General features: G+C 48.4%; 1 protein-coding gene across 1 annotated transcript in view; it reads left to right on the top strand.

Annotated features, from left to right (window-relative positions):
• Positions 1-21,140, top strand: part of ANKRD55 (ankyrin repeat domain 55) — a 105,266-nt gene that overhangs the window by 70,818 nt on the left and 13,308 nt on the right. The window contains exons 5-9 of the mRNA XM_069745893.1: positions 5,287-5,347; positions 6,843-6,971; positions 12,847-13,031; positions 13,325-13,492; positions 20,261-20,916. Of these exons, the coding sequence (XP_069601994.1) occupies positions 5,287-5,347; positions 6,843-6,971; positions 12,847-13,031; positions 13,325-13,492; positions 20,261-20,916 (1,199 nt within the window). The remainder of the gene's footprint in view (positions 1-5,286; positions 5,348-6,842; positions 6,972-12,846; positions 13,032-13,324; positions 13,493-20,260; positions 20,917-21,140) is intronic.

The raw sequence follows: 21,140 nt of genomic DNA, 5'->3' as shown, positions 1-21,140 counted from the left end.
TGGTGGCCTGTTCTGGGGAATCACAGTCCTTTAGATGTGATGATGGCGGCCTGTTCTGGGGGGTCCCAGTCCTTTAGATGTGATGATGGAGGCCTGTTCTGGGGAATCACAGTCCTTTAGATGTGATGATGGCGGCCTGTTCTGGGGAATCACAGTCCTTTAGATGTGATGATGACGGCCTGTTCTGGGGGGTCCCAGTCCTTTAGATGTGATGATGGAGGCCTGTTCTGGGGAATCACAGTCCTTTAGATGTGATGATGGAGGCCTGTTCTGGGGGACACAGTCCTTTAGATGTGATGATGGCGGCCTGTTCTGGGGGGTCACAGTCCTTTAGATGTGATGATGGAGGCCTGTTCTGGGGAATCACAGTCCTTTAGATGTGATGATGGAGGCCTGTTCTGGGGGGTCACAGTCCTTTAGATGTGATGATGGTGGCCTGTTCTGGGGGGTCACAGTCCTTTAGATGTGATGATGGCAGCCTGTTCTGGGGGGTCACAGTCCTTTAGATGTGATGATGACGGCCTGTTATGGGGAATCACAGTCCTTTAGATGTGATGATGGAGGCCTGTTCTGGGGAATCACAGTCCTTTAGATGTGATGATGGAGGCCTGTTCTGGGGGGTCACAGTCCTTTAGATGTGATGATGGCGGCCTGTTCTGGGGGGTCACAGTCCTTAAGATGTGATGATGGTGGCCTGTTCTGGGGGGTCACAGTCCTTTAGATGTGATGATGGCGGCCTGTTCTGGGGGGTCCCAGTCCTTTAGATGTGATGATGGTGGCCTGTTCTGGGGGGTCACAGCCCTTTAGATGTGATGACGGCGGCCTGTTCTGGGGAATCACAGTCCTTTAGATGTGATGATGGAGGCCTGTTCTGGGGGGTCACAGTCCTTTAGATGTGATGATGGCGGCCTGTTCTGGGGAATCACAGTCCTTTAGATGTGATGATGGAGGCCTGTTCTGGGGGGTCACAGTCCTTTAGATGTGATGATGGCGGCCTGTTCTGGGGGGTCCCAGTCCTTTAGATGTGATGATGGTGGCCTGTTCTGGGGAATCACAGTCCTTTAGATGTGATGATGGCGGCCTGTTCTGGGGGGTCCCAGTCCTTTAGATGTGATGATGGAGGCCTGTTCTGGGGAATCACAGTCCTTTAGATGTGATGATGGAGGCCTGTTCTGGGGGGTCACAGTCCTTTAGATGTGATGATGGTGGCCTGTTCTGGGGGGTCACAGTCCTTTAGATGTGATGATGGCAGCCTGTTCTGGGGGGTCACAGTCCTTTAGATGTGATGATGACGGCCTGTTATGGGGAATCACAGTCCTTAAGATGTGATGATGGTGGCCTGTTCTGGGGGGTCACAGTCCTTTAGATGTGATGATGGAGGCCTGTTCTGGGGGGTCACAGTCCTTTAGATGTGATGATGGTGGCCTGTTCTGGGGGGTCACAGACCAGTGGATGTGATGGATGGCGGCCTGTTCTGGGGGTCACAGTCCAGTGGATGTGATGATGGTGGCCTGTTCTGGGGGTCACAGTCCTTTAGATGTGATAATGGCGGCTTGTTCTGGGGGTCACAGTCCTTTAGATGTGATGATGGTGGCCTGTTCTGGGGGGTCACAGTCCTTTAGATGTGATGATGGCGGCCTGTTATGGGGAATCACAGTCCTTAAGATGTGATGATGGTGGCCTGTTCTGGGGGGTCACAGTCCTTTTAGATGTGATGATGGCGGCCTGTTCTGGGGGGTCACAGTCCGTAAGATGTGATAATGGCGGCCTGTTCTGGGGGTCACATTCCAGCAGATGTGATGATGGCGGCCTGCTCTGGGGGGTCACAGTCCTTTAGATGTGATGATGACGGCCTGTTCTGGGGGTCACAGTCCTTAAGATGTGATGATGGTGGCCTGTTCTGGGGGTCACAGTCCAGCAGATGTGATGATGGCGGCCTGTTCTGGGGGGTCACAATCCTTTAGATGTGATGATGGAGGTCTGTTCTGGGGAATCACAGTCCTTTAGATGTGATGATGGCGGCTTGTTCTGGGGGGTTACAGTCCTTTAGATGTGATGATGGTGGCCTGTTCTGGGGAATCACAGTCCTTTAGATGTGATGATGGTGGCCTGTTCTGGGGGTCACAGTCCAGCAGATGTGATGATGGCGGCCTGTTCTGGGGAATCACAGTCCTTTAGATGTGATGATGGCGGCCTGTTCTGGGGAATCACAGTCCTTTAGATGTGATGATGGAGGCCTGTTCTGGGGAATCACAGTCCTTTAGATGTGATGATGACGGCCTGTTCTGGGGGGGGTCACAGTCCAGCAGATGTGATGATGGCGGCCTGTTCTGGGGAATCACAGTCCTTTAGATGTGATGATGGAGGCCTGTTCTGGGGAATCACAGTCCTTTAGATGTGATGATGAAGGCCTGTTCTGGGGAATCACAGTCCTTTAGATGTGATGATGACGGCCTGTTCTGGGGAATCACAGTCCTTTAGATGTGATGATGGTGGCCTGTTCTGGGGGGTAACAGTCCTTTAGATGTGATGATGGCGGCCTGTTCTGGGGAATCACAGTCCTTTAGATGTGATGATGGAGGCCTGTTCTGGGGAATCACAGTCCTTTAGATGTGATGATGGAGGCCTGTTCTGGGGAATCACAGTCCTTTAGATGTGATGATGGCGGCCTGTTCTGGGGGGTCACAGTCCTTTTACATGTGATGATGGTGGCCTGTTCTGGGGGTCACAGTCCAGTAGATGTGATGATGACGGCCTGTTCTGGGGAATCACAGTCCAGTAGATGTGATGATGGAGGCCTGTTCTGGGGGGGTCACATTCCAGCAGATGTGATGATAACGGCCTGTTCTGGGGGTCACAGTCCAGTAGATGTGATGATGGAGGCCTGTTCTGGGGAATCACAGTCCAGTAGATGTGATGATGGAGGCCTGTTCTGGGGGGGTCACATTCCAGCAGATGTGATGATGGCGGCCTGTTCTGGGGGGTCACAGTCCAGTAGATGTGATGATGACGGCCTGTTCTGGGGGGGTCACAGTCCAGTAGATGTGATGATGGAGGCCTGTTCTGGGTGGTCACAGTCCTTTAGATGTGATGATGACGGCCTGTTCTGAGAGGTCACAGTCCTTTAGATGTGATGATGGCGGCCTGTTCTGGGGGTCACAGTCCTTTAGATGTGATGATGACGGCCTGTTCTGGGGGTCACAGTCCTTTAGATGTGATGATGGCGGCCTGTTCTGAGGGGTCACAGTCCTTTAGATGTGATGATGGCGGCCTGTTCTGGGGAATCACAGTCCTTTGGATGTAATGATGGCGGCCTGTTCTGGGGGGTAACAGTCCTTTTAGATGTGATGATGGAGGCCTGTTCTGGGGGGTCACAGTCCTTTAGATGTGATGATGGTGGCCTGTTCTGGGGAATCACAGTCCTTTAGATGTGATGATGGAGGCCTGTTCTGGGGAATCACAGTCCTTAAGATGTGATAATGGCGGCCTGTTCTGGGGGTCACATTCCAACAGATGTGATGATGGCGGCCTGTTCTGGGGAATCACAGTCCTTAAGATGTGATGATGGTGGCCTGTTCTGGGGGTCACAGTCCTTTAGATGTGATGATGGAGGCCTGTTCTGGGGAATCACAGTCCTTAAGATGTGATAATGGCGGCCTGTTCTGGGGGTCACAGTCCAGCAGATGTGATGATGGAGGCCTGTTCTGGGGAATCACAGTCCTTAAGATGTGATGATGGTGGCCTGTTCTGGGGGGTCACAGTCCTTTAGATGTGATGATGGAGGCCTGTTCTGGGGGGTCACAGTCCTTTAGATGTGATGATGGTGGCCTGTTCTGGGGAATCACAGTCCTTTAGATGTGATGATGGAGGCCTGTTCTGGGGAATCACAGTCCTTAAGATGTGATGATGGCGGCCTGTTCTGGGGAATCACAGTCCTTTAGATGTGATGATGGTGGCCTGTTCTGGGGGGTCACAGTCCTTTAGATGTGATGATGGCAGCCTGTTCTGGGGAATCACAGTCCTTAAGATGTGATGATGGCGGCCTGTTCTGGGGGTCACAGTCCAGCAGATGTGATGATGGCGGCCTGTTCTGGGGAATCACAGTCCTTTAGATGTGATGATGGCGGCCTGTTCTGGGGGTCACAGTCCTTTAGATGTGATGATGGCGGCCTGTTCTGGGGGGTCACAGTCCTTTAGATGTGATGATGGCGGCCTGTTCTGGGGGTCACAGTCCAGCAGATGTGATGATGGCGGCCTGTTCTGGGGAATCACAGTCCTTTAGATGTGATGATGGCGGCCTGTTCTGGGGGTCACAGTCCTTTAGATGTGATGATGGCGGCCTGTTCTGGGGAATCACAGTCCTTTAGATGTGATGATGGAGGCCTGTTCTGGGGAATCAGTCCTTTAGATGTGATGATGGCGGCCTGTTCTGGGGAATCACAGTCCTTTAGATGTGATGATGGAGGCCTGTTCTGGGGAATCACAGTCCTTTAGATGTGATGATGGCGGCCTGTTCTGGGGAATCACAGTCCTTTAGATGTGATGATGGAGGCCTGTTCTGGGGGTCACAGTCCTTTAGATGTGATGATGGTGGCCTGTTCTGGGGGGTCACAATCCTTTAGATGTGATGATGGAGGCTTGTTCTGGGGAATCACAGTCCTTTAGATGTGATGATGGCGGCTTGTTCTGGGGGTCACAGTTCTTTAGATGTGATGATGGTGGCCTGTTCTGGGGGGTCACAGTCCTTTTAGATGTGATGATGGCGGCCTGTTCTGGGGGGGTCACAGTCCTTTTAGATGTGATGATGACGGCCTGTTCTGGGGGGTCACAGTCCTTTTAGATGTGATGATGGCGGCCTGTTCTGGGGGTCACAGTTCTTTTAGATGTGATGATGGAGGCCTGTTCTGGGGAATCACAGTCCTTTAGATGTGATGATGGTGGCCTGTTCTGGGGAATCACAGTCCTTTAGATGTGATGATGGAGGACTGTTCTGGGGAATCACAGTCCTTTAGATGTGATGATGGAGGCCTGTTCTGGGGGGTCACAGTCCAGTAGATGTGAAGATGGCGGCCTGTTCTGGGGGGGTCACATTTCAGCAGATGTGATGATGGCGGCCTGTTCTGGGGGTCACATTCCAGCAGATGTGATGATGGCGGCCTGTTCTGGGGGTCACATTCCAGCAGATGTGATGATGGCGGCTTGTTCTGGGGGGTCACAGTGCAGCAGATGTGATTATGGCGGCCTGATCTGGGGGTCACTGACTGTTTTTGTCTCTTTTTCCTGCAGACTTTTGTCTGTTCTTCTGCAGCAGTCGACGCTGAGTGAGATCAACCACCAGGACAACGAGGTGCGTGGCGGCTCCTGGGGCCTTTCCTTATCTACTACATGTGATTGAAGCCCTTATCCTGCACTGTGCCATGTAGATTTCAGCATCATGACACCAGTGTACAGAGTGGGAAGAGCGAGCGTTACCAGTGGTTGTCAGCAGTGGTTGTCAGGGCTGACACAGACCTCCCAGCACAACAGTCACTGAGATGCTCCACCCCTTAGATGCCACAGTCAAAAATATCTGCTGCACCTAAATGGTTTGTTAGAGGGGGGTCTCTGTGCCACCTATCAGCGCCTGTGCAGTCCAATCCCAGGACGCTGATGACTTTCCATGGCAGATGGGTAGAGATAATGGCATCTTCGGATTTTATTGGGGAAGCGACTTCTGAAAAAGTGTTGGCAAGTGTAACTATTTGTTTATCTTAGCCCTAAGCACAACTCTATCCCTAACCCTAGTCCTAGCCTTAATCTTAGTCCTATCCCTAACCCTAGGCCTAGCCTTAACCTTACTTAGTCCTATCCCTAACCTTAGTCCTATCCATAACCCTAGTTCTAGCCTTAACCATTTTCCTATCCCTAACCCTAGTCATAGCCTAAACCTTAGTCCTATCCCTAACCCTAGTCCTAGCCTTAACCCTAGTCCTAGCCTTTACCTTAGTCCTATCCTTAACCTTAGTCCTAGCCTTAACCTTAGTCCTATCTCTAACTCTAGTCTTAGGCTTAACCTTAGTGCTATCCCTAACCCTAGTCCTAGCCTTAAACTTAGCCCTATTACCAATCCTAATCCTACCCTTAACCTTAGTCCTATCACTAACTCTAGTCCTAGCTTTAACCATAGTCCAATCCCTAACCCTAGTCCTTGCCTTTACCTTAGTCCTATCCCTAACCCTAGTCCTAGCCTTAACCTTAGTCCTATCTCTAACTATAGTCCTAGTCATAACCCTAGTCTTAGACTTAACCCTAGTCCTATCCCTAAGCCTATTCATAATTCTCACGCTAGTCCCAAACCTCACAACCGTCCAAGCCCTCACCCCAATCTGAATCTTAGCCCTAGCTCGAACCTTAGTCCCAGCCGTAACACTAGTGCATAGAAATCTGTGGCATCAAATGTATCCGATATAGAAAGATATCAAAGCCCCCCATCCCCCCGACTACTTTAATTATCTACTTTGTTGGCGGCTCCAAGAATGATCGACAGCAGATTATGGAGTATGGAGTTTCGACCCCTACAACCCATGTTACACCACTGGTACCAGGGAAATCCATTATCAAATATACGGCAATGTGCCTGGACCATAATTCTAGACAACCAAAGCTATTAAAGGGATGGCCGGGACTGACATCTTGGCATATACTGGCCGCTCCCAGAGCGGTTTTTCGGTGGGAGTGTCACGTGTCACCTAATTAACCACTGTCCATATGTGATGTAATAGATGCAGAACTGACTGTGACAGTAAACCGTTCTGCCTGAAGTAATCGGAATATTCTCTGTTTGTCTCTCGTGTGCATGACAGGGGATGACATCGCTGCACTGGGCGGCATTTCACAATCGGCCACAACACGTGCAGAACTTGCTGCAGAAAGGAGCCGATCCTACTCTGGTGGACAAAGACTTCAAAACGGCTCTTCACTGGGCGGTCCAGGTACAAATGGGGGTCCCTCGACCTGCAGAAGGTGCAACACTGCACACCAAAGCATTGCACCTGCAAACTCATGTCTGCCAGAACAAGCACCTGCCTAAGTGACCACTACATGGTGTAGATGGGGCTCCATAGAAAAGACAAAATTGCGCCTCTTTATGGTGGCAGGTCAACCCCAGCCATAGTTCACCAGTTTATTCTGTGGATGCACCAGTCCCTACACTTCACAGGGCGGCTGCCCATTACGGAGTTGTCCTTGTGAGCCCCAGTGCTACCCTCCCATAGACAGTGCCATTTATATAGTGTATCTGCTCAGATCTGATGCCGACTCTCCTATACATAGCGCCATTTATATAGTGTATCTGCTCAGATCTGATACCAACCCTCCCATAGATAGCGCCATTTATATAGTCTATCTGCTCAGATCTGATACCGACCCTCCCATACATAGTGCCATTTATATAGTGTATCTGCTCAGATCTGATGCCGACCCTTCCATACATAGCGCCATTTATATAGTGTATCTGCTCAGATCTGATACCGACCCTCCCATACATAGCGCCATTTATATAGTGTATCTGCTCAGATCTGATGCCGACCCTCCCATACATAGCGCCATTTATATAGTGTATAAGCTCAGATCTGATGCCGACTCTCCCATAGATAGCGCCATTTATAATGTGTATCTGCTCAGATCTGATGCCGACCCTCCCATACATAGCGCCATTTATATAGTGTATCTGCTCAGATCTGATACCGACCCTCCCATACATAGCGCCATTTATAATGTGTATCTGCTCAGATCTGATGCCGACTCTCCCATACATAGCGCCATTTATATAGTGTATCTGCTCAGATCTGATACCGACCCTCCCATAGATAGCGCCATTTATATAGTGTATCTGCTCAGATCTGATACCGACCCTCCCATAGACAGTGCCATTTATATAGTGTATCTGCTCAGATCTGATACCGACCCTCCCATAGATAGCGCCATTTATCTAGTGTATCTGCTCAGATCTGATACCGACCCTCCCATAGATAGCGCCATTTATATAGTGTATCTGCTCAGATCTGATGCCGACTCTCCCATACATAGCGCCATTTATAATGTGTATCTGCTCAGATCTGATGCCGACCCTCCCATACATAGCGCCATTTATATAGTGGATCTGCTCAGATCTGATACCGACCCTCCCATACATAGCGCCATTTATATAGTGTATCTGCTCAGATCTGATACCGACCCTCCCATACATAGCGCCATTTATATAGTGTATCTGCTCAGATCTGATGCCGACTCTCCCATACATAGCGCCATTTATATAGTGTATCTGCTCAGATCTGATGCCGACTCTCCCATACATAGCGCCATTTATATAGTGTATCTGCTCAGATCTGATGCCGACTCTCCCATACATAGCGCCATTTATATAGTGTATCTGCTCAGATCTGATGCCGACTCTCCCATACATAGCGCCATTTATATAGTGTATCTGCTCAGATCTGATGCCGACTCTCCCATACATAGCGCCATTTATATAGTGTATCTGCTCAGATCTGATGCCGACTCTCCCATAGATAGCGCCATTTATAATGTGTATCTGCTCAGATCTGATGCCGACCCTCCCATACATAGCGCCATTTATATAGTGTATCTGCTCAGATCTGATGCCGACCCTCCCATACATAGCGCCATTTATATAGTGGATCTGCTCAGATCTGATACCGACCCTCCCATAGATAGCGCCATTTATCTAGTGTATCTGCTCAGATCTGATACCGACCCTCCCATACATAGCGCCATTTATAATGTGTATCTGCTCAGATCTGATGCCGACTCTCCCATACATAGCGCCATTTATATAGTGTATCTGCTCAGATCTGATACCGACCCTCCCATAGATAGCGCCATTTATATAGTGTATCTGCTCAGATCTGATACCGACCCTCCCATAGACAGTGCCATTTATATAGTGTATCTGCTCAGATCTGATACCGACCCTCCCATAGATAGCGCCATTTATCTAGTGTATCTGCTCAGATCTGATACCGACCCTCCCATAGATAGCGCCATTTATATAGTGTATCTGCTCAGATCTGATGCCGACTCTCCCATACATAGCGCCATTTATAATGTGTATCTGCTCAGATCTGATGCCGACCCTCCCATACATAGCGCCATTTATATAGTGGATCTGCTCAGATCTGATACCGACCCTCCCATACATAGCGCCATTTATATAGTGTATCTGCTCAGATCTGATACCGACCCTCCCATACATAGCGCCATTTATATAGTGTATCTGCTCAGATCTGATGCCGACTCTCCCATACATAGCGCCATTTATATAGTGTATCTGCTCAGATCTGATGCCGACTCTCCCATACATAGCGCCATTTATATAGTGTATCTGCTCAGATCTGATGCCGACTCTCCCATACATAGCGCCATTTATATAGTGTATCTGCTCAGATCTGATGCCGACTCTCCCATACATAGCGCCATTTATATAGTGTATCTGCTCAGATCTGATGCCGACTCTCCCATACATAGCGCCATTTATATAGTGTATCTGCTCAGATCTGATGCCGACTCTCCCATAGATAGCGCCATTTATAATGTGTATCTGCTCAGATCTGATGCCGACCCTCCCATACATAGCGCCATTTATATAGTGTATCTGCTCAGATCTGATGCCGACCCTCCCATACATAGCGCCATTTATATAGTGGATCTGCTCAGATCTGATACCGACCCTCCCATAGATAGCGCCATTTATCTAGTGTATCTGCTCAGATCTGATACCGACCCTCCCATAGATAGCGCCATTTATATAGTGGATCTGCTCAGATCTGATGCCGACCCTCCCATAGATAGCGCCATTTATCTAGTGTATCTGCTCAGATCTGATACCGACCCTCCCATACATAGCGCCATTTATATAGTGTATCTGCTCAGATCTGATGCCGACCCTCCCATACATAGCGCCATTTATATAGTGTATCTGCTCAGATCTGATGCCGACTCTCCCATACATAGCGCCATTTATATAGTGGATCTGCTCAGATCTGATACCGACCCTCCCATAGATAGCGCCATTTATCTAGTGTATCTGCTCAGATCTGATACCGACCCTCCCATAGATAGCGCCATTTATATAGTGTATCTGCTCAGATCTGATGCCGACCCTCCCATACATAGCGCCATTTATCTAGTGTATCTGCTCAGATCTGATACCAACCCTCCCATAGATAGCGCCATTTATATAGTGTATCTGCTCAGATCTGATACCGACCCTCCCATACATAGCGCCATTTATATAGTGTATCTGCTCAGATCTGATGCCGACCCTCCCATACATAGCGCCATTTATATAGTGTATCTGCTCAGATCTGATGCCGACTCTCCCATACATAGCGCCATTTATATAGTGTATCTGCTCAGATCTGATACCGACCCTCCCATAGATAGCGCCATTTATCTAGTGTATCTGCTCAGATCTGATGCCGACCCTCCCATACATAGCGCCATTTATCTAGTGTATCTGCTCAGATCTGATACCAACCCTCCCATAGATAGCGCCATTTATATAGTGTATCTGCTCAGATCTGATACCGACCCTCCCATACATAGCGCCATTTATATAGTGTATCTGCTCAGATCTGATGCCGACCCTCCCATACATAGCGCCATTTATATAGTGTATCTGCTCAGATCTGATGCCGACTCTCCCATACATAGCGCCATTTATATAGTGTATCTGCTCAGATCTGATACCGACCCTCCCATAGATAGCGCCATTTATATAGTGTATCTGCTCAGATCTGATGCCGACCCTCCCATACATAGCGCCATTTATCTAGTGTATCTGCTCAGATCTGATACCAACCCTCCCATAGATAGCGCCATTTATATAGTGTATCTGCTCAGATCTGATACCGACCCTTCCATACATAGCGCCATTTATTTAGTGTATCTGCTCAGATCTGATGCCGACTCTCCCATAGATAGCGCCATTTATATAGTCTATCTGCTCAGATCTGATGCCGACTCTCCCATACATAGCGCCATTTATAATGTGTATCTGCTCAGATCTGATACTGACCCTCCCATATATAGCGCCATTTATATAGTGTATCTGCTCAGATCTGATGCCGACCCTCCCATACATAGCGCCATTTATATAGTGTATCTGCTCAGATCTGATACCGACCCTCCCATAGATAGCGCCATTTATCTAGTGTATCTGCTCAGATCTGATACCAACCCTCCCATAGATAGCGCCATTTATATAGTGTATCTGCTCAGATCTGATACCGACCCTCCCATACATAGCGCCATTTATATAGTGTATCTGCTCAGATCTGATGCCGACTCTCCCATACATAGCGCCATTTATATAGTGTATCTGCTCAGATCTGATGCTGACCCTCCCATAGATAGCGCCATTTATATAGTGTATCTGCTCAGATCTGATACCGACCCTCCCATACATAGTGCCATTTATATAGTGTATCTGCTCAGATCTGATGCCGACCCTCCCATACATAGCGCCATTTATAATGTGTATCTGCTCAGATCTGATACTGACCCTCCCATATATAGCGCCATTTATATAGTGTATCTGCTCAGATCTGATGCCGACCCTCCCATACATAGCGCCATTTATATAGTGTATCTGCTCAGATCTGATGCCGACCCTCCCATACATAGCGCCATTTATATAGTGGATCTGCTCAGATCTGATGCCGACTCTCCCATACATAGCGCCATTTATATAGTGTATCTGCTCAGATCTGATGCCGACCCGTCCATACATAGCGCCATTTATATAGTGTATCTGCTCAGATCTGATGCCGACTCTCCCATAGATAGCGCCATTTATATAGTGTATCTGCTCAGATCTGATGCCGACTCTCCCATACATAGCGCCATTTATATAGTGTATCTGCTCAGATCTGATGCCGACTCTCCCATAGATAGCGCCATTTATATAGTGGATCTGCTCAGATCTGATACCGACCCTCCCATAGATAGCGCCATTTATATAGTGTATCTGCTCAGATCTGATACCGACCCTCCCATAGATAGCGCCATTTATATAGTGTATCTGCTCAGATCTGATACCGACCCTCCCATAGACAGTGCCATTTATATAGTGTATCTGCTCAGATCTGATGCCGACCCTTCCATACATAGCGCCATTTATATAGTGTATCTGCTCAGATCTGATGCCGACCCTTCCATACATAGCGCCATTTATATAGTGTATCCTCCGTATCTGCTCAGATCTGATACCGACCCTCCCATAGATAGCGCCATTTATATAGTGTATCTGCTCAGATCTGATGCCGACCCTTCCATACATAGCGCCATTTATATAGTGTATCCTCCGTATCTGCTCAGATCTGATACCGACCCTCCCATAGATAGCGCCATTTATATAGTGTATCTGCTCAGATCTGATGCCGACTCTCCCATACATAGCGCCATTTATATAGTGTATCTGCTCAGATCTGATGCTGACCCTCCCATACATAGCGCCATTTATATAGTGTATCCTCCGTATCTGCTCAGATCTGATGCTGACCCTCCCATACATAGCGCCATTTATATAGTGTATCCTCCGTATCTGCAGAGATCTGATGCCGACCCTCCCATACATAGCGCCATTTATAATGTGTATCTTCCTTATCTGCTCAGATCTGATGCCAACCCTCCCTAAGATAGCGCCATTTATATAGTGTATCTTCCGTATCTGCTCAGATCTGATGCCGACCCTCCCTAAGATAGCGCCATTTATATAGTGTATCATCCGAATCTGCTCAGATCTGATGCCGACATCCGCACACTCTCTGACTTCTGTGATTTCAGAGTGGAAACAGAGTGCTGTGCTCCATAGTCCTGGACCACCAGCAGGGCCAGTCCACCATCAACTACGATGATGAGAATGGGAAGACCTGCATGCACATCGCCGCCGCCGCCGGGTACGGTGACATCATCTGCGAGCTGGCCAGAGTCCCCGAATGCAATCTGCAGGCCCTGGACGTGGATGACCGGTAATAATAAATACCCCCTGTGCGTAAATGGGGAGATCCTGTTGTATCTTCTGTGCTGTCGGCACATGACCAGAGCTGTATGTGGAGGGGGCTGGCTGACTGCGCATTTTAATACACAAGCTAGACACCAATGTATACACACAGAAGGGGGCTGCACCAAAGCAGAGAGTGCACCCCACCTTGTATTTTGCACTCCCCACTGCAAAATCTTATAATATAGCAGAAGGGTTTCTGAGCAGGAAAAATGGCGCCACAATATCCTTCTCATATGCATTTCTCATATTCTGCCACAGAACCCCGCTGCACTGGGCGGCAGCCGCCGGACAATCGGATTGTGTGCAGACACTGCTGAAATTAGGAGTGGATATGAACCCCAGGGACATCAATGAGAATACGCCCCTGACCTACGCCATGTACTGTGGGCACACCACATGCATCAAGATGCTTTCTCAGGAGAACAGGTAACGCCCTCCGAATGCTGACATGTCCATATCCGATACTAATCACACCTTCATTAATCTTCAGTTTTTTGGTGAAAAGACGGGTACACGAGAAAGACCACGCTGGAAAGTGGTCAGTTTAGGGGTTAGTCCTGGAGGGAGCCTAAGTAACCCAAATTGTACCTTCTAAATATTGGCACAAAATAGGCTAATATGTCCAGCTTTGATGTGTAGACTTGGACAGAATGAGCAGAGCCATTTCATAACCTTGATGCGGGGGAGTTAACTTTGTACTGATTTATTGTACTGCTGGAGGCCAAAATAAAGCAGGATAGTAACACTGCACAAGGGCCGCATGAGGATAATCTCTCTTCCCTTCATATCAGAGGTAGCAAACAGTGGCCGCTGGGGAGAAGTACCGTAGTCGTACGCTCAGGGAGTGGCTGGTGACCTATGCTGCTGTATAGTCGCTACCATTGATATAAAGAAAACACAACGCCTATCCTCTTCTTACTTTAAGCTGCCTTTAAGATCATTTTAAACATGGATCCCTTCTCATCCAATCAATACAGGCTTAAGATTATTTCTTCATATTTCTGACCAATCACAAGCAACGTCTCATTGCCTTCTTATTCACCGATTGGCTAGAACACGTTTCCTAGCAACGCACCTAGTTAGGCCTGAAGCACAAACAGTATGGGAATCATAGTAAAATGGCTGATAAACACTAATAATATGTATATATATGTATATGTATGTATATGAGGAGGGAGGATGGGTCATGGCACCGAGGTGGCAACACAGTACTAGGGTCATATCATCTGTATTTAATGTGAGAAGCTTATAAACAAGGATAAGGCCCCATGGAGCTGAAACTGTTCCTGCTGAGATATATATATATACGCATCGGGTATTCTAGAATATGCATGTCCCCGTAGTATATGGACAATGATGATTCCAGAATTCGCGGCAGACTGTGCCCGTCGCTGATTGGTCGAGGCAACCTTTATGACATCATCGTCGCCATGGCAACCATTATGACATCATCGTCGCTGTGCCCGTTGCTGATTGGTCGAGGCCTGGCGGCATCGACCAATCAGGGATGTGGGATTTCTACGTCGATACTGTGCCCGTCGCTGATTGGTCGAGGCCTGGCGGCATCGACCAATCAGGGACGTGGGATTTCCAGGACAGACAGACAGACAGACAGACGGAAAAACCCTTAGACAATTATATATATAGATATATATATGTATATCTATATATATAATTGTCTAAGGGTTTTTCCGTCTGTCTGTCTGTCTGTCTGTCTGTCCTGGAAATCCCGGCTCTCTGATTGGTCGAGGCCGCCAGGCTTCGACCAATCAGCAACGGGCACAGCGACGATGATGTCATAAAGGACGTAGAAATCCCACGTTTCTGATTCAGCGACGGGCACAGTATCGATGTAGATGTCGTAATGGTTGCCATGGCGACGATGATGTCATAAAGGTTGCCTCGACCACTCAGCGACGGGCACAGTGTGCCGCGAATTCTGGAATCATCATTGTCCATATACTACCGGGACATGCATATTCTAGAATACCCGATGCGTTAGAATCTGGCCACAATCTAGTATATACATATCTGTCCTGCAGATGATTGTGAAAACTAAACCCATTGGCTTAATTGTGAATTGAGACTTTTTTCACCCCGTTTTAGAAATTCGCGTTTTCACTACATGATGTGATAATATCAATAGTGTAATTCAAAAAGGCAACTCGTCCAGCCACAAACAAGCCCCCATAAAGGGGGATGCAGATGGGAAGATAAAAAAAAAAGTTCTGGCTCTTGGAGAAAAAAGGAGTAAAAATGAATGTGCAAAAACGAGGGTTTTTCACCCTTTTTTTTCACATATGACCTGAGTGAGCTATAAATATACAGATAGCACAGACCCACTCACTGCCCTCTGCTCCTCCATCTTGCTGTCTGCGCCCCCCACCCGTCTCCTTTATTTTTCTGCCAGCACATGACCACTGAAGCCAATCATGGTTTATACACAATTATGGGGGTCCAGAAGCTGAACTACAGTGGGTGCAGGATTTGCATTTGTACCCGGGCCCTGAAGACTAGATGGCCCAAAAGGTCCATTTGGCTCATATGAGAAGACAATATTAAAAACGATTGATAGTTGGGGGCCCTGTTGGATATTTTGCATTAGCGGCCATGACCTTAAGGTGACACCACTGTGCGTTACGCTTGGCCTGGACCCATAGAAGGCTCACAAGCTGTTGTCCACCTCATATATGCTAATAGGGGGCTCACAAGCTGTAGCCCACCTCATATATGCTATAGAGGGCTCACAAGCTGTTGTCCACCTCATATATGCTATAGAGGGCTCACAAGCTATGGCCACCTCATATATGCTAATAGAGGGCTCACAAGCTGTGGCCACCTCATATATGCTAATAGAGGGCTCACAAGATGTGGCCACCTCATATATGCTAATAGAGGGCTCACAAGATGTGGCCACCTCATATATGCTAATAGAGGGCTCACAAGCTGTGGCCACCTCATATATGCTAATAGAGGGCTCACAAGATGTGGCCACCTCATATATGCTAATAGAGGGCTCACAAGATGTGGCCACCTCATATATGCTAATAGAGGGCTCACAAGTTGTGGCCCACCTCATATATGCTATAGAGGGCTCACAAGCTGTGGCCCACCTCATATATGCTAATAGAGGGCTCACAAGCTGTGGCCACCTCATATATGCTAATAGAGGGCTCACAAGATGTGGCCACCTCATATATGCTAATAGAGGGCTCACAAGCTGTGGCCCACCTCATATATGCTATAGAGGGCTCACAAGCTGTGGCCCACCTCATATATGCTAATAGAGGGCTCACAAGCTATGGCCACCTCATATATGCTAATAGAGGGCTCACAAGCTGTTGCCCACCTCCTATATGCTATAGAGGACTCACAAGCTGTGGCCCACCTAATATATGCTAATAGAGGGCTCACAAGCTGTGGCCACCTCATATATGCTAATAGAGGGCTCACAAGATGTGGCCACCTCATATATGCTAATAGAGGGCTCACAAGCTGTGGCCACCTCATATATGCTATAGAGGGCTCACAAGCTGTTGTCCACCTCATATATGCTAATACGGGGCTCACAAGCTGTGGCCACCTCATATATGCTAATAGAGGGCTCACAAGTTGTGGCCACCTCATATATGCTAATAGAGGGCTCACAAGCTGTGGCCACCTCATATATGCTAATAGAGGGCTCACAAGATGTGGCCACCTCATATATGCTAATAGAGGACTCACAAGCTGTGGCCCACCTCATATATGCTATAGAGGGCTCACAAGCTGTGGCCCACCTCATATATGCTAATAGAGGGCTCACAAGCTATGGCCCACCTCATATATGCTATAGAGGGCTCACAAGCTGTGGCCCACCTCATATATGCTAATAGAGGGCTCACAAGCTGTTACCCACCTCATATATGCTATACAGGACTCACAAGCTGTGGCCCAACTCATGTATGCTACTAGAGGGCTCACAAGATGTGGCCTCCTCATATATGCTAATAGAGGGCTCACAAGATGTGGCCACCTCATATATGCTAATAGAGGGCTCACAAGCTGTGGCCACCTCATATATGCTAATAGAGGGCTCACAAGATGTGGCCCACCTCATATATGCTAATAGAGGGCTCACAAGCTGTGGCCCACCTCATATATGCTATAGAGGGCTCACAAGCTGTGGCCCACCTCATATATGCTATAGAGGGCTCACAAGCTGTTGCCCACCTCCTATATGCTAAAGAGGACTCACAAGCTGTGGCCCACCTAATATATGCTAATAGAGGGCTCACAAGCTGTTACCCACCTCATATATGCTATACAGGACTCGCAAGCTGTGGCCCAACTCATGTATGCTACTAGAGGGCTCACAAGATGTGGCCTCCTCATATATGATAATAGCGGGGTTCACAAGCTGTTACCCACCTCATATATGCTATACAGGACTCACAAGCTGTGGCCCAACTCATGTATGCTACTAGAAGGCTCACAAGATGTGGCCCACCTCATATATACTAATAGAGGGCTCACAAGCTGTAGCCCACCTCATATATGCTAATAGAGGGCTCACAAGATGTGGCCTCCTCATATATGCTAATAGAGGGCTCACAAGATGTGGCCTCCTCATATATGCTAATAGAGGGCTCACAAGATGTGGCCACCTCATATATGCTAATAGAGGGCTCACAAGCTGTAGCCCACCTCATATATGCTAATAGAGGGCTCACAAGCTGTTGCCCACCTCATATATGCTATACAGGACTCACAAGCTGTGGCCCAACTCATGTATGCTACTAGAGGACTCACAAGCTGTGGCCCACCTAATATATGCTAATAGAGGGCTCACAAGCTGTTACCCACCTCATATATGCTATACAGGACTCACAAGCTGTGGCCCAACTCATGTATGCTACTAGAGGGCTCACAAGATGTGGACCACCTCATATATGCTAATAGAGGGCTCACAAGCTGTTGCCCACCTCATATATGCTATACAGGACTCACAAGCTGTGGCCCAACTCATGTATGCTACTAGAGGGCTCACAAGATGTGGCCACTTCATATATGCTAATAGAGGGCTCACAAGATGTGGCCACCTCATATATGCTATAGAGGGCCCACAAGCTGTGGCCACCTCATATATGCTATAGAGGGCCCACAAGCTGTGGCCACCTCATATATGCTATAGAGGGCTCACAAGCTGTGGCCACCTCATATATGCTAATAGAGGGCTCACAAGCTGTTGCCCACCTCCTATATGCTATAGAGGACTCACAAGCTGTGGCCCACCTAATATATGCTAATAGAGGGCTCACAAGCTGTTACCCACCTCATATATGCTAATAGAGGGCTCACAAGCTGTTACCCACCTCATATATGCTATACAGGACTCACAAGCTGTGGCCCAACTCATGTATGCTACTAGAGGGCTCACAAGATGTGGCCTCCTCATATATGCTAATAGAGGGCTCACAAGCTGTGGCCACTTCATATATGCTAATAGAGGGCTCACAAGCTGTGGCCACCTCATATATGCTATAGAGGGCTCACAAGATGTGGCCTCCTCATATATGCTACTAGAGGGCTCACAAGATGTGGCCTCCTCATATATGCTACTAGAGGGCTCACAAGATGTGGCCACCTCATATATGCTACTAGAGGGCTCACAAGATGTGGCCACCTCATATATGCTACTAGAGGGCTCACAAGCTGTGGTCACCTCATAAGTGCAGCGCCCCAGGGTCCTGGTCGTGCAGTAATATCATTCTCCTCTAGGGGGGAGTAGTGTTACGTTTGGAGGCAATAAAGGAGATCTCTTTACCAGGTAACACAAACATACAACACATTTCATACTCCAGTCCACCAGGGGGAGCTATGCTCCTATTCATTAGGGCACTTCTCACAATTAGGTAAAACTGGTGGTCTGGAAAGGAACTTAGTCAGATGCTGGCTGGGCTTCTCTCAGTTGGTTGCTGTCTGAGCTCCGCTCAGGGAGTTGGTCCCTGACAGGGGTGGGATCCTGTCAGAGGCCTAGACAGAAGGCCACGGAGCTGCGCCTGGCCCACATGCGGCAGCTCCCAGAAAGAGACTGTATAGTAGAGAGGGTGAAGAAGTCATAGCAAAAAGGAGAGGAAACCAGAAGGAGTTCTGCCCTACACAGGTTGCCTCCTTCTGAGGTGCAGGATTCCGGTAGCCAGAACACCAAGGGAGCAACATTACTCTATGCCTTGCTCCAGGGACCGGCAGGACAGCTAATTCCACGTTACCTGCCCGCCCGCATGGTGGCACCCACGAGAGGCTGGGGTGTGATAGAGTTCCTGTAAAAAGCCTCACGCCACCGGTCATACGGGTTTGTACTATCCATCCGGGGGACAGAGAGAGACATAACATCTAGAACATCTACAACAGTTGTGAGGACCATATGAGACGCTTAGTAGTAAGGTACTACAACACACGGCGCTAGAGAAAGGCTATTGATTTCCACCTGGATAAGGGGACTCTGGATTTGCCTCCAAACCGTCCGGACTCTGCCTGCCCTGTGATCTGTGCTCTGGACTGTGGATATTGAAGCCTTCAGTAAAAAGGTAAAGAGACAGCAACCTTATGTCCTCGTTCTTCACTGCGCCTATCACCATCCACCATCTACACACTGGGAAGCCCTGGGGACACACTTCACCTGTGGGAAGGTATACCATCTAGCTGCCATAACATCACCCCAGCAGACCCCTAAGCAGCGTCGGTCACCCTGACCAAATACCACAGGTGGCGTCCCGAACATTTCCCCTCTAAAGACCTTTCCCCCCTTTTACAACGGACCTCCCGAGGGCCACGGAGTGGGTCAGCCACCGTGACATCCCCCTTGAGAACCGAAGAACCCGGTACCGAGTTCCCCTAGCCCTTGGGGGCGCTCTATATGCTAATAGAGGGCTCACAAGCCATGGCCCACCTTATATATGCTACTAGAGGGCTCACAAGATGTGGTCACCTCATATATGCTAATAGAGGGCTCACAAGCTGTGGCCACCTCATATATGCTAATAGAGGGCTCACAAGCTGTGGCCACCTCATATATGCTACTAGAGGGCTGACAAGCCATGGCCCACTTCATATATTGCTAATAGGGGGCTCACAAGCTTTGACCCACATCATATATGCTAATAGGGCTTGAATGTCTTCATAACATGACATTTATTTTCTTCATCCTTGCAGTAGACCCGATCCCTTCCAGCCATTCAGTTCGCCGGGCACAAAAGCCATGAGGAAAGAAGGACGTCTCACTGTGCTGAATCAGATATTCTCATGTAAGAAGAAGAGGGTGGACCAGAAAGCTCACCAGAAAGACAAACTCAGGTATAATGGCGAGGAGACCTCGGAAGTCGATGACATCATCACCACGTTTGACTGTATTCTGGACACGAACTGCAAAGATCCCCAAGACGAACGCGTGACCTCCGTCAACTGCAAAAAAAGGACGATGGAGTCTCAGAAGTATCTGTTGCCCGATATCAAGCAGAACTGCAAAGGTCTTCCACCCATTAGAACGCGAAGCCTCCCGCCCATCACTCTTGGAAACACTTTTTTATCTACTCTACAGGCGTCCTCAGATGCCCCGCAGGGTAACCCGTTCCATTTTGCACACAGATCTCAGAAGAGCAAGAGCGAGCACGACTTGTTCGACCACAGAATTAGTGGTCATTTCTTGCAAGACAATCCTTGGAATATAGCTGCAAACCAAATCCTGGCCCATAAAGCATGGACTTCACCGCAAACAGACAAGCTCAAGCATCGTGCGCTACCCAAAAAGTCAAATCATATTGATGATCTGCGCCCTCCTCGCCTTCCTCATATGGAAAATGCACATTCAGGTAAAGCGAGTGATGAATGGAAATTAGTCCGGCATCCAGTTCGGGCCTCAGTGGCGGCCAAAGCAGTCTTCACTTCTGTGCCGGGCATGCTGGCACTTATGTCACGTGGAGTCTAGGCAGTAGGCTCCCATAATGTTGTGATGTGCGTTGTAAGGCTGCCGTCACACTAGCAGTATTTGGTCAGTATTTTACATCAGTATTTGTAAGCCAAAACCAGGAGTAGG

The sequence above is a fragment of the Ranitomeya imitator genome, chromosome 1, assembly GCF_032444005.1.
Source record: "Ranitomeya imitator isolate aRanImi1 chromosome 1, aRanImi1.pri, whole genome shotgun sequence".
Taxonomy (NCBI): Eukaryota; Metazoa; Chordata; class Amphibia; order Anura; family Dendrobatidae; genus Ranitomeya; species Ranitomeya imitator.
This window is presented reverse-complemented; position numbering and strand designations above follow the sequence as displayed.